General features: G+C 39.6%; 1 protein-coding gene and 1 long non-coding RNA gene across 3 annotated transcripts; one reads left to right on the plus strand and one right to left on the minus strand.

Moving 5' to 3' along the window:
- LOC119474802 lies at window positions 1–7,075 on the minus strand. The gene is made up of 3 exons (XR_005203663.1): window positions 7,065–7,075; window positions 6,195–6,198; window positions 1–177 (listed from the first exon to the last, which is right to left on the minus strand). It is a non-coding gene; the product is annotated as an uncharacterized LOC119474802 (long non-coding RNA).
- On the plus strand, window positions 261–26,495 carry exoc3l4 (exocyst complex component 3-like 4). Of its 2 annotated transcripts, XM_037746993.1 has the most exons (15): window positions 261–417; window positions 694–835; window positions 2,997–3,249; window positions 5,730–5,855; window positions 5,978–6,205; window positions 7,465–8,089; window positions 9,997–10,114; window positions 11,233–11,358; window positions 11,993–12,093; window positions 14,385–14,483; window positions 17,047–17,170; window positions 18,353–18,475; window positions 19,174–19,326; window positions 20,871–20,992; window positions 25,905–26,495. In XM_037746993.1, the coding sequence occupies exons 3-15, from the start codon at window positions 3,021–3,023 to the stop codon at window positions 26,122–26,124; spliced, it is 2,394 nt and encodes a 797-aa protein (XP_037602921.1). In that variant the 5' UTR covers window positions 261–417; window positions 694–835; window positions 2,997–3,020; the 3' UTR covers window positions 26,125–26,495. The 2 variants fall into 2 exon arrangements, with proteins under 2 accessions (XP_037602921.1, XP_037602922.1); XM_037746994.1 differs by lacking the exons at window positions 261–417; window positions 694–835 and having other exon boundaries at window positions 2,325–3,249.
- The last annotated feature ends 451 nt before the right edge of the window (window positions 26,496–26,946 follow it).

Genomic DNA, 26,946 nt, shown 5'->3' on the forward strand with positions numbered 1-26,946 from the left:
ATTAAAAATAAAAAAACATTATGCAAAATAATATTTTTTCCAAAACTAAATGTTGTAGTACAGCCATGAGGAGATCATTGATGTGTGAAGTGATTTTGGTGGTACTACACTGCATAATACTGAAGTTAATGAATATGTTTCTCTTTTCTGTTCGTTGCACTTTGTGGACGGTCCCTGCTCATTCAGTTCTCAGCCGGCTGCACATAGAGACCAACGTTATGTGTTAAATGTGTTGATTAAAATGAGGTTGCAGCTCGTTGTCTACCTCACTACGGTTAGAAAAGAGCCGTTTATTTATGTTTTAACAACGTTTTGGTTGTGAGTTATTGATCCAGGAAGTTTGAATCTGTCAATATCTTTCCAACTTTACTGAAGTACGTCATCAAGGGGGGCTCCTACTTTAACGCCACATTCCAGGTAAGACAAACAATCTACCTGTAAACTGATCTTTTTAAAGTGCAAAAATGTTATCACAAATAATTAGTAATTTAAGAGCTTATAAAGATCAGTTTGAACTGTCTGTGACCGACACTTCTCCTTCAGTTTATTATACCTGTGTAATCATTAACTCTTCTTCTCTGGTGGGTTTTTTCCAAACACTAATCACAGGTAAGTGATCTTTGTCGTGTGCTCGTGCCTGCAAGAACTGGCTGCTTTTAACACTTTATTTTTAACCCCATTTTCACCTTCCAGGTATGCAGTAACTTCCCCTTTCTTTCATCACCACAAACCGGCTTTATACCATACAGGTAGAGAAAGTGAAAGCAGGTAAGAGTGGAGGTGATAAAAGAGCAGAAGCAGAGCTGGCAGAGTATTTTCTACCTGAGCTACGCAGGTAAGCAGACACCTTTTTACTCTCTCTCTCTCTCTCTCTCTCTCAACACAGTATGAGCCTGTAACTCTTTAACTTAGTGTACAGATTGTATGCATTTGGTCAAATATTTGTCTTTGCAATCAAACAGAGAGTTTTGCTTCACTTTTAGTGATAAGTTTTGTTATATATAGAAGGTTATTTGGTGTCAAACACTGTTATCAGCACATTGTTCCGTATTAAGCATGACTTGACAGGCCTGTATTATATGCTATTATGAATTTTGATATAATATAATACAGTTGAGGTCCTCTATTGAGAGTTTAAAGTTACATATCAGTGCTTATAATGATATAACAGTATATATGGCATCGCTGTAATCCCATATTTACACTGTTAAACTTTAATTTAACCCGTCCTAAGCATCTGCATAATGACTTTCTTATAGAAATGATACTAAAGAACTGTTTCGGAGTCCTTTATTAGACATTTAATGTTAATCCTGTCATTATTATATCTTTATAAATCAATGTATTGGCTAATAATGATTAATCTCCATTTTCTATTTTCAATTCTCTTACCAACATTGAAGAAATCAGTATGTTAAAACCTTAAATCAACAGTAACATGTCCTTAAAAATACAACCGACTGAGGAGACTAAGAGCTTAGTTTTTTTAATGATGTCACTGTTTGCTTTATTTCAAATAAAGAGGCATTACATTATTGATATTTAACGGACTCCCCACTTCTTCCTGCCTCTGCTTAAACCTTTGAATTAATGAATTACCTTTAGTTAAATTGTAGCTGCGCTGTAAAGTGATGAGGTGGCAGATACTGAAAGTAAAGAGCATTCTTGTTGAGCTGCTTTTTTTTACTTTCACTTTTACAACTCATCAACCACACAAAAGCTTAATTAAACAACAGATACAGGTGAAAAGAAATAAAACTGAAAGTGTCTACATGGCTGGATACTAGCAGGCCGGGGCAAACATTGACACACAGAATGAAACCTTTATTTATACGGGGAGGGATAAAAGTCTAAGTCTTTTTTTGGCCAGGAGTGCAAAGTTTACATGGATATACAAATACTACGATAAGTATGGCAAGTACAGTTAGTTACAAGAACATTTAAACAAAAACAAAATGTAATATGATGTTTGTGCATCATATTTCATGAAGAGCCGGAACAAGTTATTACAGAATATATTCGATTCTGTGTGGAAAATAAAGATTTCTCAAACTTTAATGCTACATAAGTGCAAATAAAAGTGGGGTCCCAGATGTTATTGGGCTAATAATAATAACAAAATTGGTGGACTTTCCCTTTAAATAAATTAAGTAAGGGATAATGTACAGTGAGCCGGTCATTATTGTGAAATAAACCCCGAGAGGGGTGCAGCATCGCCCTGAAGGGGTTTATTTCACAACAATGACACGCTAGCTGAACATTATCCTGCTTATTACACGGCTACTTACTTAAGAAATCAATAATTTGACACAAAAACGGTCCGGCAGAGTCCAACATCAGAACTGCGCCCATAGCAACGTTCTGTTATACATAGAAACGGTCTGTTATAAAGAAATAATAGACCATAGAATGCCGTGATTGACCAATCAGAATCTAGTATTCCACAAAGCTGTGTGATAAACCTATATATCATATATATCGCATTTCATTTCTCTTAATCATCTCTTAATCATTAGTATTGTTTTATTTTATTAGGTTAAAATCACACAAATGACACAGAAACAACACTTAAAACCTATATGATATGGAAATAAACATGATAATATATGAATATATCAACATTTTTATGAACTCCTCTCTTATTTTATCTGGATTATTTGAGATGGACAGTCAGAGGAAACTGTGTGGAGTGATTTTATTAAAGAAAACCAACCTGAAGAGAGGAACAGAAAAAGTATTTTGGGACTTCCCCAGTGGAAATTACACCCTTGTTTCCTTGTCGCTGCTGTTACAACATACATATTCCCAACATATTTCATGTGCCTGTTGACATGACCTGCACTGCCAGGCGGTGTTATGTGTTGTTGTCTGTAAACAGAAACTGCTCCGCCTTCCCTCCTGTTTGAAACCACAATAACCAAAAGCACATCTTAACTTCACACATTCCTTCGTAGAGCAGGCAGTGCAGGAAGCTGTTAACCTCTCTTTCCTCACAGGTGGATGTTATTTAACGGGATGAGATGTCAGAAATGATGGACAAGTCTATGGAGAACCCCGACGAGGACAGAGTGTCCCTTAGTAGCAACGGGAAGACGCCGACCAACGGCGGCAGCATCTCGAAGGGCATGCTGAAGTCGTTCAGAAACAGCATCCGAAGGGCGGCGGAGAAGAGCCCGCTGTCGTCAGGAGGCATGGGGTCAAAGGTCGCGACCGGCGATGAGTCGGGGTCACAACCGCCTCTGTCACCCAGTGAGTACCGTCATTAAAATCTGCTGTCAGGCAGGTACAGTAATAATAGGACATCTCAAGGTCAGAAGGTGTTTGTGTGCCGGCTTATCTGACCAAAAAGTCACCAGGAGGTGATTACAGTTTCAGCCTGAGTTTCCGCCTTCTAACCGGGAAATATGCGCTTATATATGATAAGAAGTTTGTCATTTATTTTGTATTGAATTACCCTGTTTACCTCTACTGTAATTCGTGGTTGCCTACATTTCCCAGGATTCCCTTTAACACCTACCAGAAAGACGTGTGTGAACTCGTTCCACTCAGGTGTGGGTGATACTGCATGTGTAGGTGGGAATATAGTTCAGAAAGAGCAAGACAAGCATCGTTTAACTTTTTTCTAAAAACAAAACCTGCTATAAATGTGTCTCTGCGTGTCCTCTGCAAAAGATTTTGTTTGGGACTCTCACTCGTACAGTAAATGTTCTGCGTGGAGGTGATCTTGTGTAAACAATGGGGAGATAAAATACCAAAAACACAAAACATTCAAGTTCCAGCTTGTGAAGATTTGCTGTGCGACAATAAATTGGTATTTTCTGGGTTTAAGACTGTTGATCTGACACAACAAGCTGTTTAAAGACATCAACTTAAGTTTTATGAGATTATAATGAGCACTTTTCACAGTTTTTGTCCAGAATATATGGACCAAATGATTAATCGAGAGAGTAATTGTTAGATGCTGATGATGATTGAGGTCATGTGTGCAAGCGTGAGAGATAATAATAAAAACAGAAACTAGTGTGATGAGCTTTGAGTAACACCGTGGTTAGTATTTTGTAATCCACCTCACCGGGGAGTTCATGCAGAGTTTCCCCACCAGGAAAAAACAGTTAAACAATCACCTGACTCAGTAAATATGTGACCTTTAATGTGTGGTGAAGCACCGCTGCTTGTTTTTCTGATAAACCTAATTTCATAAAAATGTAATAATTGTTGTTATTTATGTTGGGACACCTCCACAGTTTTAATATCTATATCAATATCTATTTCTATTTTGGTAAATGAACGTGTGAGAATTTATTGTTTTATCGCAGAATTACAGCTGACTATAATCACAGCCTAGGTATCGACTATGGAGGACGGAACCTGCCAAAATAAAAAAAAAATAGATAAATAAATGACTCGATAAATAAATAAATATGCCATTAAATTAAGTGAAAATAATATTTAAAATAAATGTAGGCATTACTTAATGCAAAAGGAAAATCATGCATAAATAAATAAATACATAAATACAATTTAATAATGAATAAATAATGGTAAAAATAAATCTAAAATTAATTAAAAAAATAAATGTACCAATAAATACATACATTTAATGGTAAATAAAAATAGATAAAAGGGGAAATTATATAGAATAGTAGATTCTGTAGATCAGGGAAGTAATACAAAGATAAATAAATAAAGAAGCAAATTAAAACAGAAATATCAATTTATGTCACATTTGATCAATGAATTAATTATTATTTTTGGTTAATTTAATGGCATATTTATTTATTTATCGAATCATTTATTTATTTACTTTTGATTATGGCAGGTTCTGTCCTCCATAATCAATCAGGGTGTTATCGTTCAGTGTGTGTACCTTTAATTTAAATAGTTTTTAGAGGCCCCAAAGAGGCAAAAACAACCCAGTATTTCACAAAAGATTAAGTATAGCGCCCACCCTGCGGTTCCAGCTCTGTCAGCACTGTTGCCGTTGTTTTCACTGTTAGCGCTGTTAGCATCGTTAGCTCTCAATCTCGCATTTAGCACCTTTAACAAAGCTCTGGAGTACAGAGAGAGAGAGAGGCAGAAGCTGATTGGATCATTATCAGTCAGGCAGGCTCTATTTATTTTAAAGCAGATGCTTTCCAGACTTGAGTCTTGCAGTAAAAACAGAGCTTCTCTTTATGTGCAAGAAGAACAGATGGTTGCAGGAAAGCAGCAAACGTTACCTTGAGCTATTTTTTTTAACCTGTGTTGAAGTCTTTTAGGGTTGATTAAACCTTTAAAACACAACACTTCCACCGACAGCAGCATGACAGGAAAACATCCTGCACAGTAGTTTTGTAATTTCTGCAGCATTCAGCAAGGTTACATTAATCCAGTTTAGTCGTACACATGAGGTCATTTCATTTAGAGTAAGTCCTGTGGATTTTTTTAAATGTCAGCAGAAATGAGGACAAACTGCTTTCAAATCTCCGCAGTGACTTTCACTTTTAAATGCTGGAGCTGAGCCAGACCTGTCGGTTTTCATCAGGACGTAATCTGTGCATTCCTCAGTCGGTTTAGTTTTAGGTCACGGTGAGGACGAAACACCGCCAAAGTCATGCACCCACACATAAATGTAAACATGAACCTTGAGAAATCGATTGATTTTCTTTTCTTACTGACGTGACAAAGAGAGATTGTGAAATGAGGAAACTGGTGTAGGTTAACTGAGAGACTTTCTGCCACTCTGTCAGGTCTGAGCGCCGGCTCACCGCTGACGTCTCCTCGGAAGAGCATCGTAGGCCTTTTCCACAGAAAAGAGGAAGACGAGAGCGACGGCGCTCCGCAGAAAGGCAAAGGTCTGGCGCGTTCAAAGACAGGTAAAGCAATCATTTAATACTGGATCAACGTTTCATATCAATAAGTCTCCTGGCTGCTGACTTTAAGCTCTACATGACATAATATCTCTGGTCACCATAAACTGTGTGTTCTCCATCCTCAGATCCCAACATGGCCAGGTTTGGTGATTCTATCATGAAAAGAGGAGCGTCGTTTCGTCGAAGCCTGAAATTCGTCACCAAGAAGGATAAAACCGGCACACTCGTCCCCGTCTCTGAAGGCGCAGCAGAGGAGACGAAGGAGGAGAAAGAGGAGGAGGAGGTGGCGGTAGTGTGGGAGGAGATGGAGGAGTCGTACACGATGCCAGAAATACCACACACACCACTGTCAGGTACTGTTTAGTCTCTCTCACATGGTTTTATAAGCTTGTTTATCCACGGAGGGTTTGCTGCTGATGTGCCGTGCTTAAAGGCCACCCATCACATTCCTGTTTGTAACGTTAGCATGTTTCAATATTTTCAACCTTCACTTTTTAAGTTGATATGGTGAACTTGATTTGCTTATTTCTACATCCAACAGTTACAGAGCAACAGGATCATTCATTAGGAGTCTTTGAGTTCACCTGATGAATATAAGTCCAATATTCTCTCTCTTTTAGCTCTGTTTTTGGTCTCCACCACCTCCTGAGAGAAATACCTGTCTCTTTAGCTGCTAAATGCGCCATTAATGGACTCCAATTCTAACCGAACGTTAGCTATGGTTGCACACTGTTAGCCTGTAAGCGGAGCTGAGAATAAAGGCACTCGTGAGCGTGCATGATGCCACATCCGTTGGTTTTTCCCGGTATAAACGGGCCCAGGTCCATCACATTAAAAGCAGTCTACAGGCTGATGGAGGAAACCCAGAAAGTCGTGGAAGTTCTCATTTTTTAGGTTAAGTTACAGCCTGTTCGCACATTGTCAACAAAAAAACGATTTATGTGTAAAAAGTAACATACAGTCCCTTTAAGGTTTCAGTTTCCAATTTTGAGAAAACACTAGTTCTGCTAAAGTAAGGTCAGAAGTTACTGATTTTGCACATTTTTCCTGATGGAAATTTGAAGCTTTTGACTTTGAAGAACTAATGACTATATTCTGATTTGATTTTCAGTTGCTTATATTTGCATTAGTGTCCTTCAGTTTACATAAAGAAAATGGGCTGTCAACCTTGTACGTGTAAAAAGACATTCGTAGTATGATTATGAATGCAACCTTTTCTCACCAAAGCAAACACCTTCCTGACCGTCTCTTTCTCTGTCTGTACATTCAACTTCTCTTTTCTCTGTTTTGGCAACAAAAGCAGTTAATGATAGGATCTTATTCACCGTGTGAATACACAGTTTGTCTGTAGACAGTCAGAGTCTGAATCCTGCCTCAAAGAGGACTCTTTGCTTTAACTGTTAAATTGACAATCAAGTGATTTCTTCTGATTTTAAGTTAACTTATTGTTGTGGATTGTGGATTTATTGTAAACATACATTGATTTACAGGACAGATTACCTAAGAAAGAGTAACAGTGTGTGTCCTCTCTCTCTTTTTTTTCTTTACTGGGACATTTACAGTTGTCATAAACCATTTGAAGTGACCAGCCATCCTCTCTGTTTTCTCCCAGTGATGCAGATCAATAAGCTGATCGAGATGGAGGTGCTGGAGGAGGCTCACCTGAACCTGCTCGCCCTGCGTCAGGAGTTCCAGCAGGAGCGGGAGCAGGAGCGCAGCGGCGAGGACTCGCCCATGGAGCTGGCCAAGAAGGAAAAAGACCTCAACCTCCTCTACGGAGAACTGAGGAACAAGCTCAACACCATCGTTCGCGACTCCAACTCTCTTCCCTCCAGAAACAAGGGGCTGCTGGTACCCGTGGCCCGCATCATCCAGGAGGAGGAGAGGAGAGCCGAGGAACCCGGCGGGCTTCCGGGCAGCTGGATGGAGGCCTGGAGGGAGGCGGTGGGCGAGGGCGTGAAGGTGAAGGTGGGCAGCGTTCACCTGGAGCGGAGGGAGCAGAACTCCTCCTGGTTGTCGGTTCACCTGGGGCTGCTGGGTAAAACCGTCGTGGAGGATTTGGAGAGCGTGAAGAAGGAGCTGCGTTGGTCGTACCCGCCCAGCTTTAATGTCTTCAGCACTTACGTGAGGAGTTACCACCGAGTCGTCGGGCAGCACCTGAGGAAGCTGGAACAGCAGGTGACGGAGCTGAGGGACCTGTACGCTCTGCTGGACTGGATCATCAACCGCTACAAGAGGTCAGTGGATGGAAAATCAGGATCTGAAATATATATATTTCACTATAAATCACACAAAAAGACAGAAACTAGCAACTGCTTAACACTGTAGGAATATTAACTATTTTGGAATAAGGGCAAAAACTGGAATATTTTGTGCATGTAAACTTAGTAAATGAGCCACAAATACTCACTGGAGCACCAAATGTGAATTACTCCGCCGCTGAAAATAGTCCCCAACAGACGCTCTTTTTCTTCCTGTTTGAGTGATGTTTGTTTAAAAACTACAGTGTCCAGCTGTTTTAGGAATTTACTGAGCCTTTTTAGAAAATGAAATCATATATTTTTGAGGTGTTTTTAAAGATTAATGACTTCAGTATGAACCAGTGAGTAGAGAAGTATTGAGAAAGCAAAGCAAAACCAACAATGTCCGTCACATTGTTGGTTTTGCTTTTTCATGGGATTTGTTTACAGTAAGACAAATAAAGAATAACTTTGTTTTCAACCTGTTATTACCATATTTAGATATTAATCTTGATGCTAGTCCCCTACTGACCCCACACCCACCACCCTACTGTTGTCCTCTGTTGCCTCCAACTTGCCATTATATCCAATGTAACTAGTATGCTTATGCTGGAATAATATGTCATTTGCGGTAATTTGATTAAACAAAAAATGTGTTGGGAATATGCACCAAGTGAGCACAATATAAACAAAAAATAATACATTTTGACACAAAATGATCTAATCATACTGGACCAACCTTAGTTGATACTGTACTTACGTTAGTGGTGCAAATTCCCAATCAAATGTGCAGTAGTTACATTACTAAAACCAATTTTACATGCAGTTAATCTGTGACTTTTGAGGCCTTCCCTTACCTGTGTATAATTTGACTCATCTTGTGATAAATTGGGTGAGATCTAGGGTGATAGAAAACACCACTAGGATCAGTTTTGTAGGACAAAAACACAAGTGGCCAGACAATCAGACAGGTTGATGTGACAGAGTGATGTAGTGTGTGCTTATTCAACCATCTGGCACAAACAGCAGTTTGCTAAGTATAAAAATACTCACAGAATCAGTGCATGTATTTTTGCCTCCATTCAATGATTGGAAATAAAATGAAATGAAAATGAAAATAACATTAAAAATATTAAAAAAGAAATAAAGAAAGAGTTGGATGACTCCGTGACGCCAGACATCTCTCAGACTGATTGTCCTCCTGCAGAAATATTTATGATCTCAAACTCTGCAGGAAAAACCCAAAACTTCTAAAAGCACATCTCGACTTCCCTCCCACAGTAAAGATGTGTTCACAGATGGTGCAGACAGAGATGTTTGAAGAATCAGCACCAGAGAGAGCAGAAGTGGGGGAAGCACATATAGAAGAAAACAGACGCAGCTCCGCTGAATCAGGCCACGCCAAAACCTAAAAAACTGAGCTCGAAACAACATTTGGGAGACCAAAAATAAACCGATGAAAAAAGAAGCACGACACTCTCTCGAGGACAAAATGGAAAAATATAAATCAGGTCGTGTATCTCACAGATTATGTAAAGTAGCATCCTAGAAAACAGTATATAACTCACATACTGTAACATTACAGTTAACACAAATCCGTTTAAAAGAACTCTGATTGGATTTTTATTAAACTTATAAGAATGATGCATCTTATTTTACAGCTGAAGCATTTTTGGGGAACTGTGTGTTTGTTAATGTACTTATAAATAATCATCTACTTTTAAGTATTTTGTAAAGCATAATTTAAAGCTGATGTTTCCCAAACATGAAAAAGTTCTGGTGAAATCTGCAGAGCTTGTAACCTGATTTCTTCTTTCCTCCCCCGACATGAAGCGACACGTCTTCAGCGTTCTTTAGCACCAACAGATCGCAGATGTTGATAAATGTATGTTGTTTCACCACAGCGAGAGGATCATGGGAAGTCTCTCCCTGCAGCCGGACATGAAGGACGAGAGCGCTGATCTGCAGCTGGATGACGACCTCCTGAAGCAGCTGAAAGACAAGTACTGCTGCAGAGTGAAGGTGAGGAGCACCACTGAGGTCATATTGTCACTTTTATGGGAATTTGGGGAATTTTAGCAACCTAAGAGAGTTAATAAAACTTGTTTTTTTACCAGGATTCAGTATGTCTCCACAAGAGTTAAAGTAAACAGGCCCTTTAGTCCTTCGTGTTGGGAAATAAAATGTTTATTTTAAGTGCAGGCGAACAAAAAAATCCTGCACACCATCGATCACTTGTCCTCAGACCTTCATCAGGTTAAATTCTGGATGGATTTAAGAGTTTTTCACGACTCAAGAAATGCAGGATTGGAACCAAAAGCAGACAAAGCAGGTTCATTTCAGTGATTTAATGCCGAAGTGAAGGTATATGTATGTAGGAATAAACTGAATAAGACAACTCGTTCAGTTTTTTGTGGGCTTTAGATGAACTTCATTCAACACTTCATAGACACATCATTCAAAACTAAAAGCCTGCATGTGCTGTTTGCTAAACACTACCTCAATTATCAATCACCTGCACCCAGAATGCACCTGTGAAAGCACCTGTAACTAAAGATAATAGTGTTTTACTGCATACTTAGCACATTGGGGTGCAGTAGGCATGTGGAAAGAGCTATTTATTTGGTGTTTGTGTGTAAAATTGTGATACAAAAAAGAGATTTTGGTTTTTGCCTATTTTCAGGAAATGTTTTTAAGCAATTGCAAAAAACTGTAAATCAACATCCAGGATCATTTTTTTACTCACGTTTCAGTCACAAAACCATACAAACATAACTATTAAATGTAACTAGAAATGTATTATGTATATTAGTATTATTTGAATGTTGAGAGGTGAGCTGCCCTCCAGTGACCTACAAAATAAAAGCACAAAAGCCTCTGATTTGGAGACTGAAGTGAATTTTATAAGAAACTAAACCAACGTCTGTGACCTTTAGCCTTGATTTTTGGCTCATTCAATCGACATGGCAATAAAATGAACTAAAGATTTATATATTATTAATTACTACAGCAGTTCTTGTGATAATAATTAAGTATGTTTACAATCGCTGGGAAGATGAGCTCAAATTGCATCATCAGAGAAGAGAGAGAGAGCTTTTTACAAACTCCTCCACCTTTCGTCTCTCTGTTTGTCACTGCAGGAGGACGTGAAGTCTTCACTGGACAGAGTCATTGGACTTGAAAACGATGATGTTTGGAGGGACGGCAAGACTCCAAAGAAGGATGAGGACTTCCTGGACTCTCAGCTTCACATGGACATCTGGACGGTACGACACAATGAGTTGTTTTATTTGTTTTAGACATCGAGGATGAGATATCACGAGAGGCTTTCTTTTGAGGTTATCAAAATCTTCTTCTTAAACATATAGGTATGCTATTTATTAAAAAGTCTGTGTACAAATCTGAAAACTTGTCTGCTAAAAATAGTAGAGTATATTTTATCATGAAAGTACCACCAAAACCATCAAAGTGTGCCTGTAGAGTATTCAAATAGTTAATGAAAGTATATAAAAAATACATAGCAGATATACTCTGAAAAAAATATACAACAATAATTTTCACCTTTTTATTATTAAAATCTTTTTTTTTTAAAGAAGCAATTTTATATATTAATAAATGTAATATTTGTTTTTAAGTATGTGGCCTAATATGTTTGTTTTTGTCTAGTTTTGTGTGTTTTTGTTTATTTAAAAAAATATATATTATTTGTGTTTATTTTTCTTGAACTGTTGTCTTCTTAAAAAACAAAGTAAACAAGTAAATATCCAAAAGTCTAAGTAACAATAGTGGGATGTTTTTTTTCCTCATCCATCCATGATGTAATGTAGTATTTAGACCATGTGGCGGCAACAGAGAGCTTCATATTAACCTCATAGTTACTCTGTGTATTATTCTCTGCAGAACGTGAAGGGATATGCTGTGAACTCTCAAAAAATTGATGCTCAACTGGAACAGAAAGTGATCTCTTCCTGTCTCCAAGAGTTGAAAGAGTTCCCCAAGAGGTACGTTAACACAGAGACAGCAGTGTTCCTTTCAAGATGAAGCAGCAATAAAAACAGAAACACATAAACAATACATGTGAACTGCATGTTAAATGTTTTCCCTTTTTGTTGTTTAAAGTCGAGATGATATAAAAGTACATTTTTAACCCTTTTAAATCCTATCTGTGGTCATATTGTGCACCTATTTAACAATATATGAAGAAAAACAACCAAACAATTTCTTTGTATATTTATGTCTAGCCAGTAACAACCAATTTCAACCAATAATATCATGACATCATCAATCATCCTGTAACGTTTAGGCTCTTGTAAGCCCGCCCTCTTTTTAGAGGTCCAATCAAATGTGAAGGATTTGATTTACATCACTCTCGTTACTTTACACCACTCAAATATTCAGTTTCACTGGGTAATACTCACAGCACAGAAACTAAAGACTGGGACTTTAACGGGGTTTTTGAAACAGAAAACAGCTTTTAAACATTTCCTAAAAGCCTCCAATTGAATGTAATGATAAATGTTTAGCAGTTTAAATATATTTCTGAAGACATAATTTAAATTTATCTTCCAAAATATCTTTGGAGGATGCTTCATGTGAGTGAGTGCATGCCGTAAAGAGTGTCAGAAAGATATAAACTGTTATTTTACTAGATATTTTCCCATAGTAGCTAATGTATGAGCATAACACACCTGAATTTACGACCACACTGTCTGCAGCTGAGTTGTATTGTGGGTAATGTAGGCACCAATTGTCCATGTGTGCTACATCACTCAGCCACCTAGATGGAGGATAATGTTGTCTTGTCGTCTCACCACTTTGGTTCAGACTGAAATATCAGAATTACAACAATTATTGGCTGGATATCAATGAAATTTGGTTCAGGCATTCGTGGCCCTCAGAGGATGAAACCTGCTGACTTTGGTCATCCTCTGACTTTTCATTTAACGTCAATGTGACGTTGAAGTTTGCGGTTTTGAGTAAAATGTCCCGACAACTATTGGACGGTAACAACCTATAACAGTTCAAGTCTTTAGAAGCCGGGTATTCTTATTAACTCCTTCATTATAAGTTATTTTAGTGTCTTCAAGAACATACAGTACGAACATCAGACTGTCATCATTTTTATCTTCCGACAATTCATTTATTAGTGAGGAGGTCAAAGGTCAAATGGCATCACCAGGCCAGGAGAATAAGTCAAACACTCTGGGGAAGAAAATGCCACGTGGTACACAACAAAAGTCACATTTATTTTAAAAAAAATATATAGAGAGAGTTAAAAGAGGAAGGGAGAAGTGTGAGGGGGACCCCACCTACAAGGAAACAACCCAAAATAAACCAAAAATAAACCAAAAACAGGATCCCGCCCTCGGGAATGTGCAATAACCTGCAATTACCACACTGTCGCAATGTGAGAATATTTCATTTGTCTGCCCTCTCCTCCTCTAACATAAACATAAAGATACAGTTTAAATATATAAAAAAAATAGAAATAAAACACCAGAAATTACACGGTAATAAAACAATAAAGAAGACAGTGGTGGAAGAAGTACTCAGATATTTTGATTAAAAAGAAAAAATAGTAATACCACAGTGTAAAAATACTTTGTTACAAGTAAAAGTCCTGCATTCAAAATATTATTTAAATAAAAGTATAAAAGTATTAGCATTAAATTATACTTAAAAGTACTCATTATGCAGCCATTTCAGAATAATATATATTATATTATTGGATTATAAGTATTAATCACTTTAATGTTGCAGCGGATAAAGGTGGAGCTCATTTTAATTACTTTATATACTGTAGCTTAATTCATAATAATAAATTGTAATTTATTAGTTGATTTATATTTTGCATTAATAATCTGAATTTGAAAGTAACTACAGCTGTCAAATGACAAATGTAGTGCAGTAAAAAGTACAATATTTTCCTCTGAGATGTAGCGGAGTAGAAGTATAAAGTAGTATAAAGTAGCATAAAATGGAAATACTCAAGTAAAGTACAAGTACAATACTTACATACTTACATTCCACCACTGCCTGCAGACTATCTCGGCATATTAATTATAAAGTAAAATGAGTATTAATCACATTTATGGATTTATTGCAACTTAAATACAAACATGAGATATTTGTTTATACACTAAATATATATTTTACTATGTGTTTACTAAGGTTTTGTCCCTTTATAGTTTATGGACGTCTTAACAGGAAGTCCATTAAAAGTGGGAGTTTTACACCCTGTTACTCGTCTGACAGCTGAATCCATCTCCCTCCTCTTCTCTCCTCTTCACAGGTTTGAGGCGGAGTTCAGACGTCACTGCAGCGCTTTCAGACCGCAGCCTCTCTGGACCGAGTATCAGATTACATACATCAACAGCTTCACTGCTTTACAGTAAGTCACATGGCTTCCTGAGATTACCCACGAGGCACCGCGATAATCCAACGTGCCCTGACAAAACCATAAAGCACGCCTCCAGAGGGTAAAATATGTCAACAGATTCATTCAGCAACGACTTCCTGTTTTACACAGGAGCAGAAATAAGAGCACAGCTTAAAATAGGTAATGCGGAGGTAATGCTTCTGGGTTGTTTTATCTTCAAAATAAAAGCTCAAATTGGTACATATACATTTATCTGTATTTAAATAGTAGAGAATACAACTTTTGTCTTTAGCTCACAAAAACATATAACATAAAGAACAGTACAAAGAAAGTTTAAAACACAGTACATTAGTGAAAAATACAAATACGTTAGAAGCGTTAATCGGTTAAAATGCTTAATGTCGGTTAACGGTTAAACGGTTAATTATGAACATCCCTAGTCACATCCGTTGGATTTTCCCTGAAAAACGGGCCTTATTCTTCACATTAAAATCAGTCCACAGGCTGTAAATGGTCTCATTATTTGGGTTAGGTTACAGCCTGTTCACACATACACAATAAAACATGATTTATACGTGTAAAAAGTTACATAGAGTCCCTTTAAACTAATGATTTTAAATTGTTTCTGTATCTTCACAAAGAAACTCTAACACAGAAAACAAGCATTTGAAATGCACACAGACTCGGGAGGATGTTTTGAATGTCCTGAAAGTCCTGCAGAGCTTTAGTTTGGATGATTCATCTCTGAGCTATTCAAGAGTTTTCGGGGGGAGATTCCAGCGTTCATGCCAAAACGATTTATATGCAATTCAAGCACAAGTCTATTCTAAGAGTCTTTTCACAAGCCTGGAGTTGTATAGCAGTCTGTCTCTTTAACATGCACAGCAGAGGCTCAGTACGAACCCACTTTTAACGAGGTCAGTGTCAGAGTGTGCCAGCCGTGGGGAGACTGCCATCTCACGTGATTTCGGGGAATCGGGGCTGCGACTGAGAAGCGCTGCTGTGCTATAAGTCGGCAGGGAAAGTGAAAGTACTGAGATTGATGAGCCTCTAAAACCTTCCCAGCTGCTTCTCCCACAGATGCTTTGCAGCGGGTCGCTGCATGACAGACTTAGACGGTGGGTTTATAGCTGCAGATTTCATGTCTGCTTTCTGTTTCCGAAGTACAGTTGAGTCTGTAGTTGACTTTTTAACATCTGACACCACATCCTCTCCCTCGCCTGGGTCTCAGTCCTGCAGTCATTTACAAAAAACAAACAAAAAAGCTCCTAAATTAGTAAGCAATGTGAAGGACTTTATGTGCAAAACCTCTAAATTGTTGCTTTAGTTGTAACGTATATTCATAAAATACATGGTTTCATGTGTTTGCATATAAAATTGAATTATATTTTCACCTCATAGACTTGAACTGCAAGATCCATCCATCCCTTACTTCCTATCCTCTCTCTATATTTCTGTCTAATGAAGGCATAAAAGACCCAAAAAGCAAACGCAGATTTAAATTTAAATTCTACATCAATACATTAGGGAAACATTTTGAACATTGAAGGTTAAGAGGTTCAGATTAAGTTGTTAGAAACTGATTTCACTGCACAAATCACACTTTAATATTATGATTAACATTCTTTCTTCTTTCTGTATCCCACTTTATTATCAGAAGTGACCGTTGCTTTTTGGGGGTTGTTTGTGCTCAATAATTCCAATATCAATACGTCAAATATCTCTAAACTCAAATTACATGCATGCCACTGCAAGGTAAAGTGGCTGTGGACGGGGAGCAGCAGGAAAACATCTTTTAGTCACTTAAAAAACTCAACATCAGTTTAATTGTACGCTATATTTAGAATATTCTCACAGCTTTACCTCGCCATCAGACAGCCCTTTCGATCGGTTAGTTTATCTGTGTTATTGTGGGACTTTTGGATCTGAACTAACGTGGCGTCCACAGCAGTACGTTGCTTAGCTTCCTGCCGGTACTCCTGTCTGCTTCTTCAAACTGGGAGCACGCCGACCGCCATCTAAGTTACTGTATGTAACGTTAATACACTGACTATAAGGATGTATATATATACTGTACATGAAGCAGCGTCATCATGCAGAAAATGTTTATATTTGAAAACATGCGCCCTTTAAGTAAAAGTACCGATACAACATGTAAAGTTACTCCATTACAAATAAAAGTCCTGCATTCAAAATCGTACTTAAGTAAAAGCACAGAAGTACTATCAGCTAAAAGTTACAAAATTAAAAGTACTAGTAAAAGTATTAAGGTGTGATGTGACAAGGGGCCCAAACCAAAAAGATTTGAAACCTCTGCTTTAATATAGCATTTTAAATACTGTTTTGTTTTATAAAATTTGAATTTGAAAAGTAACTTCAGCTGTCAGATACAGTCCAATATTTCAGAGTGAATTGTAGTTGAGTTAAAGTATTAAATGGAAATACTCAGGTATACAAGGGTGAACTAACTAAGTAAGTGAGATGTACTTCAGTTTTTGTTCTCACTGAAATGTGTCAATACTACAAAAGTATTGCGTCACAACATCGGTCAGTGATGCTGTTTGTCCTCCTGCAGGCAGCATATGGACGGGTACCGGGACACCTGTCCAGAAGAGGTGGACGGGTTCAGAAAGGAGGTGAAGGGGCTGATTACGAGGCTCCTACAGGTGCTGGAGGACCAGTTCAAAGATGATGTCAAGGTACAACCAAAGCACAAATCAGAGAGTCAAATCAGCGTTATTTTAAGTGAAAACCCAGTTCTGGTTTTCATTGATTTATTTCCTCACTCAGAAGCTGTTGTGGTTTCTAAAAAGGGGAAATGAAAAAGGGATGTTCCTTCCATGAACCTCTATTCAACACGAACAATCTAGAGATGCTTTCAAGAAAGTCTTTTACCGTAACGCGTAACAGAAGAGCGAGAGCAGGGATGTGAAATCAGGATGTAAGACACTGCAGTAAATACCTTATCAGAGGCAGATTTATAATCTCACCACCAGCTGTCCAATCTAAAAGACAAAACAGGTCATTTGTGACTCACATGACCAGCAGGACATTATTTGTTGTTGCAAATATGATTCATACGACTTTAGTTTAGTGATTTATCAAGTATTTAATCCTCTTATCAACATGGGAGTGGAAAAATATGCTGCTTTATGCAAATGTATGTATATATTTATTATTGTAAATCAATTAACAACACAAAACAATGACAGATATTGTCCAGAAACCCTCACAGGTACTGCATTTAGCATAAAACTATATGCTCCAATCATAACATGGCAAACTGCAGCCCAACAGGCAACAACAGCTGTCAGAGTGTCAGTGTGCTGACTTGACTATGACTTGCCCCAAACTGCATGTGATTATCATAAAGTGGGCATGTCTGTAAAGGGGAGACTTGTGGGTACCCATAGAACCCATTTACATTCACATATCTGGAGGTCAGAGGTCAAGGGACCCCTTTGGAAATGGCCATGACTTTTTTGGAGCATTATTTAGCCTCCTTTGTAACAAGCTAGTCTGACATGGTTAGTACCGATGGATTCATTCGGTTTTCTACAACCTAAAAACCGCAAGTTGCATTAATGCGTTAAAGAAATTAGTGGTGTTGAAAAGCATTTGCGTTAACACGTTATTATCGCAGTTGACAGCCCTAATTTAGATGTTTACAAACGACCTAGTTTGTCATTTAATTTGGAGGACTTACTGAAATCCAACCTTCTGCACACATGACACACACCTTTTTCTAAAAGCAGACATCTAAATGAGGAGATAAAGTCACTGATAACCTACCTCAAACCTGTGGTGAATAAAACAGTAAAAACATTGTATAATATGTTTGTTTTTGTCACTTTGAACGTGCTCTCTGTGCTGCTTTCCAGCCGTACCTGAGGAAGATGATGACGAGGAAGTGGCTCACCAACGACGAAGACTTCCAGCAACTTAACAGTCGGACGGAGCTGCTTTCTCGTGACTGCGCCCTGATGAGGCCTCCGCATGGTCAGGTGAGGAGGAGGAGGGAGAGAAAGCATCGGGGGGATTTCCAACATTTACCAACCACTTCATTATCTTCATGTAGCAGTCGAACAATTTCACTTACAGGAAATACCTCCACCTCTTAATAATGATTGGTTACTTACCAAAATGATGGATATGATACGGTAAATTTCCCATTTAGGGCCAAAGATTTACTGGCATTCGTACGATCTTGATTAGACAGATCCTTCATAGATGTAACTGGGAACAAGCTGGCTTAAACAATGTTAGGTTTGGCAGTGTTGGTGTGTTTTTAGGGTAACAATGATGCAGAATATCAGCTAAAAATAAAGGATTTCACACTAATGGCTTTGGAGGTCAGGAAAGGAAATCCTTATTTACTTTTTTAGTTGACCCTTCTTGGAAGTTCCAGTGAATCAATCTGGGCGCCATTGTTTTCGGCCGGATGCTGCGACTGCAGAAGACATTAAACCGAGTGAGCTGAAAACAAGCCTGGATGAATAGGTGGAAGTGGAGGTGTTAGTTCAGATGATCTGACGGGTGCTGGTCGTGTAACAGACAAATAAAGAAAACCACAACTTACACTTCCTCTTTTTTTTTTTTGGTGCCCATCCTGTTATTCTGCAACAACACTCTCACACCTCTCTCTCTGTGTGTGTGTGTGTGTGTGTGTGTGTGTGTGTTTGTTTGTGTTTCCCGGCAACAGGAGTTTGCGAGCCGACTGCACTACCACGTGGTGAGGGAATACGTAGGCCAGCTGATGAAGAACAGCTACTCGTGCAAGAACCGGAAACACGAGAAGGCCGCGAGCAAAATCCGTGTGCAGTGGGCAAAACTCGGAGATCTGTTTGAGGACATGGTAATAAACTCTTTTACTTCCTCTTCAACACCAAACCAACCCTGACTCTTAAAAAAATGACGTTACCATACAACTAAACTGCATCCTCAATAACGTTTAGAGGGAAACGTATTTTCTCCCAGATTACAGTTTTAAACACGTGGTTACGTTGTAAACTGATACAGAGCTAAACAAAAAACGCAGCAAAACTACTTGGTTAGGTTTAGTGAAAAACATCTTCGTTTGGCTTAAAGGGGCTGTTTGTAAGAATCAGAAATGCTTGTTAACAGCATCGCCTGTGGCCGTTAAGAAACGGCGGAAACGGGAAACCTCTGTTGGTCTGGAGGAGCTGCAGCAGTTATTTCTGCACAAACGTCCACTGTACATTCACTAGATATTCTCAGAGCTAAACTAACTCTTCTGCAGTGTGGAGTGTGCACGCATGCACGTGTAGAGGTGGAGCGAAGGAGCGAGAACGAGCGCGGTGTGTGAGTGAAGACAGGCAGGCAGAGGAGCAGAGGAGCAGAGTACAGCAGAGACTGCGGTCCTGGAGACCAAAGCTACGGTCTCCCCCGCGTCCTCCGACTACGGTCAACACTGTTTAACAGACGGGCTTCACTAGATACAACCAAGAGGTTTTGGTGCTTCCGTGTAGTTTGTGTTGGAGTCTGAGTCTGGACAGCGTAGCCACACGCGAGCGCGCATGGGACACCGACCCGCAATGATTTATACCTATAAGAAGTTACAAACAGTCCCTTTAAGTTACAGACGTAAATTAAAATAAGTCAACGATGAATTGGTTTCACACGGGACACGAACAGCCGTCTCCTGGGTGATAGTCCTGCGTTTGTTTGACCCGTCCACCCCGACCTATTCCGTTTGATCTGCAAGTCAATACGGAAAAATATGGTCTAAACAGGTTTAATGGAAATGGTGGAAAGTATATTTACTCATGTACTGTACCTTAGTACAATTCTAAGTCAATTAATCTGAGTATTTCTGACATTTAATGCTACTTAAACTTCTACTCCACTACATTTCAGAGGGAAATGTTGTACTTTTTATTTACAACTTTAATTTTACAGATATATTTACTGCTGTAGAGATTCAGAACATACGATAAGCTAATAAAATACAATACAGTGTTCAAAATTAAACCAGTGGCTTCAAACCTTTTTGGCTTCACATTTCAGATGTCTACGAGTTGTTGTCAGTTCTCACCAAAGAGACACCCAATGTTTCACACAAAGAGAGAAAAATAAATACAACTGTGCGTTTCAGAACTTCCTCTTCCTCTTTCCTCTCTCATTAATCATCTCACGACCCCTCAGAGTTATCCGGTGACCCTTTGGAAGCACTGGACTAAAATAGTAATAATAATAATAATAAATAGTAAGATATTGAAGTCATGGTCATGAGAAAAAAGGTTCATGTCATGATAACAATGTTCTTGCGTTCTTGAATTGCAATAAGAAAATAAATATAAGCACCACTAAATCCTGATTTTCCAACACTTCAAGAATTCAAAACATATTTTGTGTTTTGTTATTGTTTTTCTGTGTTAGAAGTCGACTCACGAGTGGCTCTACGATGCCGGAGACGACCTGTGCAACATCATCGGACAGAAGAACAAGACGGACATAAAGAACCATCTAGAGCCTTTAGTGGAGCATTACCCCGACTGCAGGTAAGTGTTTCTAACTCTGTTAATCATTCTGTATGAATGAACCTGGTTCACCAGCACAATTCACTGCAGAAAAAAAACAAAAAAAGTCACGTTAATCCCAGCATAGCTTCAACCTGCAGCAACATAACTGAAAACACCTGTGAGGAGGGATGTTGGACCTTTAATCTATAACAGGTTTGGCCCTTCTGTGTGGAGTTTACATATTCTCCACGTGTCCACGAGTGTTTACATGTTCTCCACGTGTCAGAGTGGCTTTTTCTTCCTCCTGCAGTCCAAAGACATGCAGGTTAGGTTAATTAGGTTCGTTGTCGACTCTCATTTGCCCACAGATGTGAATGTGAGTGTGAATGTTTGGCCAAATCCCAAAGTCCCCCTGATGCTGCGTTCCAGACAACTCGGTGACCGGAATTTTCCCCGTTGAAATTTCCAGCTTCCGACCTCCAAGCGTTCCAGGGGCACGACGCCAAATGTAAACGTAAAAACATGTCTGGCCGTGACAACTGATGTTTCTTTGTCAACTGTACACACAATCCAACGCTCAGCAGTGCAGCCTCCACATTTTTTGGGGCATTTTTAATGTTTTACCGACTAACTTTTGTGCAGAGAAGATAACTTCCAGAGATTGCCATAACCACCTACTAACGACTAATGTCAGGATCAGACTACACAATATTTTTGACGGTTGCGATGGTCACTATGTCAGATTAGACGATTGAGAGTCATAAATTCTTGTCGTGACTCGGCCGCATCACACGACAGACTACACGTCGGTCCCTTGTTCCGACAATACACACTCTCCCGGCACCGGGCTTGAGCCCTGACCGTGTAAGCCGACCATGTAAAGTGGCCCACTTGAAAACACTAAAAATATCATTCACAGGGAGAAGTGAAAGCGGGCGCGCAACGGGATGCTCCATGACGCAAAGACACAACGGCGGTGGTGTTTTTTACTCCGACACAACCTAGATTGAATATCCTACCGCGAGGTCCGGCAGCATTTGAAGGTCCGATGACATCATTGTGCATAATAAGTAGCCTTCTGTTTAAAGCTGCGTGCATCTGTGCTCAGCCAGTCAAATTCACGGCCGTGACGGAACACGTCATGGAAGGCAAAAATAAATAAAATTCAAACATGCTAGACTTTCTGTCGGGACGTCGTGAGGCGTCCCAGACGCGGCGTCGGTTGTCGTTTACTATGACACACTACACGAGATAAAACGATCGACTATCGCACATGACACTCATTTATCGATCCCGATCCGAGCCGACACCCTACGACGGCCGTGTCGGGCTGATATAGTGTAGTCTGAACCGGGCATAACCTATACTATTAACATTGGCGACATATTTTGACATCAATTTACATGCAGAACGGGTTTTACTCTATGATAGTTTAATTAAATACAGGAAAATGTACTTTATGTTGCCTTTTAGTTGATGGTTTACCATTTACAGTGTGCACTTCCATAGTCCATTGTGTGATGTCATGCCAGTGAGAGAGCCCTCATGCTCTTGACAGTGGGACAGCTCTAAGCCCATTAGACTAAAAGGGAACGCAACTCAAAGTCTGTGAGTGGGGACATTATGATTGGGCCGGCGTCTGTCTCTATGTGTTGGCTCTGTGATGAACTGGCGACCTGTCCAGGGTGTACCGCGCCTTCCCCTTCCCTTCTAGACATCAGGTTCAACCAGGCAGGAGGGCGACGCTGAGCTGTCAGGCTAACGAGATTAACATCCGTTTTTACTGTAACAGCAATAAAGCCAGCCAAGGTCACACGGGCTGAAGACGCGAGCTTTCCTGTTTTACTAACACTCAGTTTCTTAGAAATCAGGCAGGTTTGTAAAAGTGAAACATACGTGGCGTCTCTGTGTGGAGAAGTAGCGGTTTGAGGTTTAAAAAACCCAGAGTGAAGACATTCAACCAACATCCCGATTTTAATTTCTGTAAAATACTTAAAGAGCAGCAGTTTCCTCTTTTTTTGTGATGGTGCTTCTGTTTACACGGAGGGGAGACGGAGAGGTCAGCAGACTGAAGCTGTGCAGGAATCCCCCCCCTACGTTTAGGGGGCTGAAACACGCAACACACAGCTGGAACCAAAGTCACCAGAAGAATGAGGAAGTGGTGATGAAATAAGAGCAAAAATGGTGAACGAAGAAGTACGCTTTAATTACTGATTAACCCCCTAAAATACAGAGAGAGCAGTGATCATTTGGCTTCATGTGACGTTTGTCACGAGGAAGCTCCGGTACAAACAAACAAAGGAGCTAAAAATGCTCAAACCTTTAACCCCAATGAACTGAATAGTTTACATGGACTGAATTAACCCAGATATGATGTTGACATCCGCTCTGAAATCATGTGAGTGGTATTTACCTAAACAACAGACATGAGGGAATGAATCAACCAAACTATGACGTGTTGATGTTGAGCTGAGATTCATTCAGATGATTCTACTGCTGTGATTGTTGACTTACAGACGTAGGCACAATTGTTGGTACCCTTCCGTTAAAGAAAGAAAAACCCACAATAGTCACTGAAATAACTTGAAACTGACAAAAGTAATAATAAATAAAAATTTACTGAAAATTAACTAATGAAAATCAGACATTGTTTTTGAATTGTGGTTCAGCAGAATCATTTTAAAAAACAAACTAATGAAACTGGCCTGGACAAAAATGATGGTACCCCTAGAAAAGATGTAAAATAGTTTGACCATAGGGACATATTAAACTAAGGTGTGTCCTGTAAATAGCATCACAGGTGTCTTCAAACTTGTAATCAGTCAGTCTGCCTATTTAAAGGGTGAAAAGTAGTCACTATGCTGTTTGGTATCATGGTGTGTACCACACTGAACATGGACCACAGAAAGCTAAGGAGAGAGTTGTCTCAGGAGATCAGAAAGAACATTATAGACCTCCATGTTAAAGGTAAAGGCTATAAGACCATCTCCAAGCAGCCTGATGTTCCTGTGACTACAGCTGCACATATTATTCAGAAGTTTAAGGTCCATGGGACTGTAGCCAACCTCCCTGGACGTGGCCGCAAGAGGAAAATTGATGACATATTGAAGAGACGGATAATACGAATGGTAACCAAAGAGCCCAGAACAACTTCCAAAGAGATTAGAGGTGAACTCCAAGGTCAAGGTACATCAGTGTCAGATCGCACCATCCGTCACTGTTTGAGCCAAAGTGGACTTAATGGAAGACAACCGAGGAGGACACCAAATCATAAAAAAGCGAGACTGGAATTTGCCAAAATGCATATTGACAAGCCACAAAGCTTCTGGGAGAATGTCCTTTGGACAGATGAGACAAAACTGGAGCTTTTTGGCAAGTCACATCAGCTCTATGTTCACAGACGCAAAAATGAAGCATCCAAAGAAAAGAACACTGTACCTAATGTGAAACATGGAGGAGGCTCGGTTATGTTATGGGGCTGCTTTGTTGCATCTGGCACAGGGTGTCTTGAATCTGTGCAGGGTACAATGAAATCTGAAGACTATCAAGGCATTCTGGAGCGAAATGTGCTGCCCAGTGTCAGAAAGCTTGGTCTCAGTTGCAGGTCATGGGTCCTCAAACAGGATAATGACCCAAAACACAGCTAAAAACACCCAAGAATGGCTAAGAACAAAACATTGGACTGTTCTGAAGTGGCCTTCTATGAGCCCTGATCTAAATCCTATTGAACATCTGTGGAAGGAGCTGAAACATGCAGTCTGGAGAAGGCACCCTTCAAACCTGAGACAGCAGGAGCAGTTTGCTCATGAGGAGTGGGCCAACATACCTGTCGACAGGTGCAGAAGTCTCATTGAGAGTTACAGAAATCACTTGATTGCAGTGATTGCCTCAAAAGGTTGTGCAACAAAATATTAAGTTAAGGGTACCATCATTTTTGTCTAGGCCAGTTTCATTAGTTTGTTTTTTTAAATGATTCTGCTGAACCATAATTCAAAAACAATATCTGATTTTCATTAGGTAATTTTCAGTGAATTTTTATTTATTATTACTTTTGTCAGTTTCAAGTTATTTCAGTGACCATTGTTGGTTTTTCTTTCTTTAACGGAAGGGTACCAACAATTTTGCCTACGTCTGTAAAGGCTGAACACACTAAAGGATTTATCAAACCGTAACAGATGTTGTGAGAAACCCCACACATAACGACATGTTATGTTAAATTCAACAGTTTTGTTCCTTTAGTGTGTGGAAAGCAACAATTTGGGTGAAACAGCAACACCACCCACTAATGCCGGTAAACACTACACGAGAATCAAGTCGTCAATCAAATCATTTTGGGCCCGATTCCTCCCGACAATCAGCAAAGCCCTGATTTTCTAAAGATTATCCTGTTGTGTGTGGGAGGAACCCCGAGGACAGCTGATGACGCAGTCACGGATCAAGACCGATAGAGAACCAAGCTGACTGAAGAAGGAAGGACAACAACTGCCGTAATGCGTGAGCTAATGCTAAACATGAAGCATAAAGTAGTAGTGAGATGGAGCTCAGAAGTGGAGGAGCAACTTGTTTGATTAGTGTTTATTTAACGTGTCTCCATGACGTCATCCATCCTTCCTTCGTCAATTTTCAGTACAAAGTAAAAACTAACATCGTTTGTTTACACTAAAGTCAGGTTTGATCGCGAGTGATTTTGCAGAACTCTCTCCAACCTTAACCTGAGCAGAAGTCTAATCAGCCAGAATAAGGGAAAACACCTGTGAGGGTGTTCAGGACCTGTGAAGACTCACAGATGTTTTCACTCACCTGATTAGAGCTCCTGTCGGGGCTTGTGCAGACTAAAGACACTCAAATAGTGGTGCTTCTTTTCTGGTAAATTGGACATCCAATGCACTGATGAATATCTCTTAATATATATATATATATATATTTATGTTTTCTTCTTCTCCACCTGCAGCAGGAAGCACCTGGTTGCTGTCCTGAACTTCAGAGGTCTGGTGAGAGGTCGCGAACACCAGCTGATCCTCCAGAGGCTCACCGAGCTAAAGAAGAAACTGGGCAACGCCGGCGGCGACAAGAGCCAAGTTTTATTTGGTGACATGCAGGTCACCGTCAACACAGACTGCCTCTCCAACCTGCCTTTCTCCTGCTTCAGCTTCCTGCTGCCCGACAACTAGTCAGTGCATCATGGAGGACGAGTCGCTGCTCAAGAGGTGAAGTTGTGACAGGAAAGTTTCAGGTTTTTTAAGGTGGTTTGACACATTTTGATACAGAAATTAAGGTCCTTGCTCTCAAACAGCCTCTAAACTCAGACAAACTGCACCTTCTGCACAGATACCTTTGTAATTAAACATTTCTCAGGACCGATAGTTCACAATCTACCCATTATTACATGGTTGACAGTAGAGCTGTGTGTCTGTAATTTAGAAAATCAGTTTAACTTTATTATACCTATCACCATTAAGGGTTTGTTGGTATACACCATGGATGTATAAAGAGAACTGGATACAGCGTTGGAGGCGGGCCCCGTTCCAACGCTGTATCCAGTTCTCTTAATACATCCATGGCCTAAATGGCTCGACTTCCGTCTGGAAAAGTACCCGGATCTTGGGCACATGGAACATGCGCAGTAGCGTCCGCTCGGTCACATGACTCGGTCACGGGGTCCCAACGTCACGCCGTCGTCACGGCTTGTGCTCCAGCCTCAGTCTGGGTCTCATTCACTTGTACGGAGGAAGGGAAATAACTCTGGATTCAGCTATTAGTGCATTTTACAACTTTAAAAACTTAATGATTTAAATAAGGACTGTTAGAGGGTTCGTACTGGGAAGTTTAGTTACTACAAAAAAAAATATTCACTGAGTTACAGACGTCTCTTTCCCAATGTTAGTCTATGGTAAAAAGTATTTTTTGGCCCGATGGCATCACATGACGGACACGGAAGTTGCAGTACCGCCGTTTGGCCACTACGGAATTTGGGATCAACGACCGGCGCTCTT

This window comes from Sebastes umbrosus, chromosome 16 (genome assembly GCF_015220745.1).
Source record: "Sebastes umbrosus isolate fSebUmb1 chromosome 16, fSebUmb1.pri, whole genome shotgun sequence".
In the NCBI taxonomy this organism is placed as follows: domain Eukaryota; kingdom Metazoa; phylum Chordata; class Actinopteri; order Perciformes; family Sebastidae; genus Sebastes; species Sebastes umbrosus.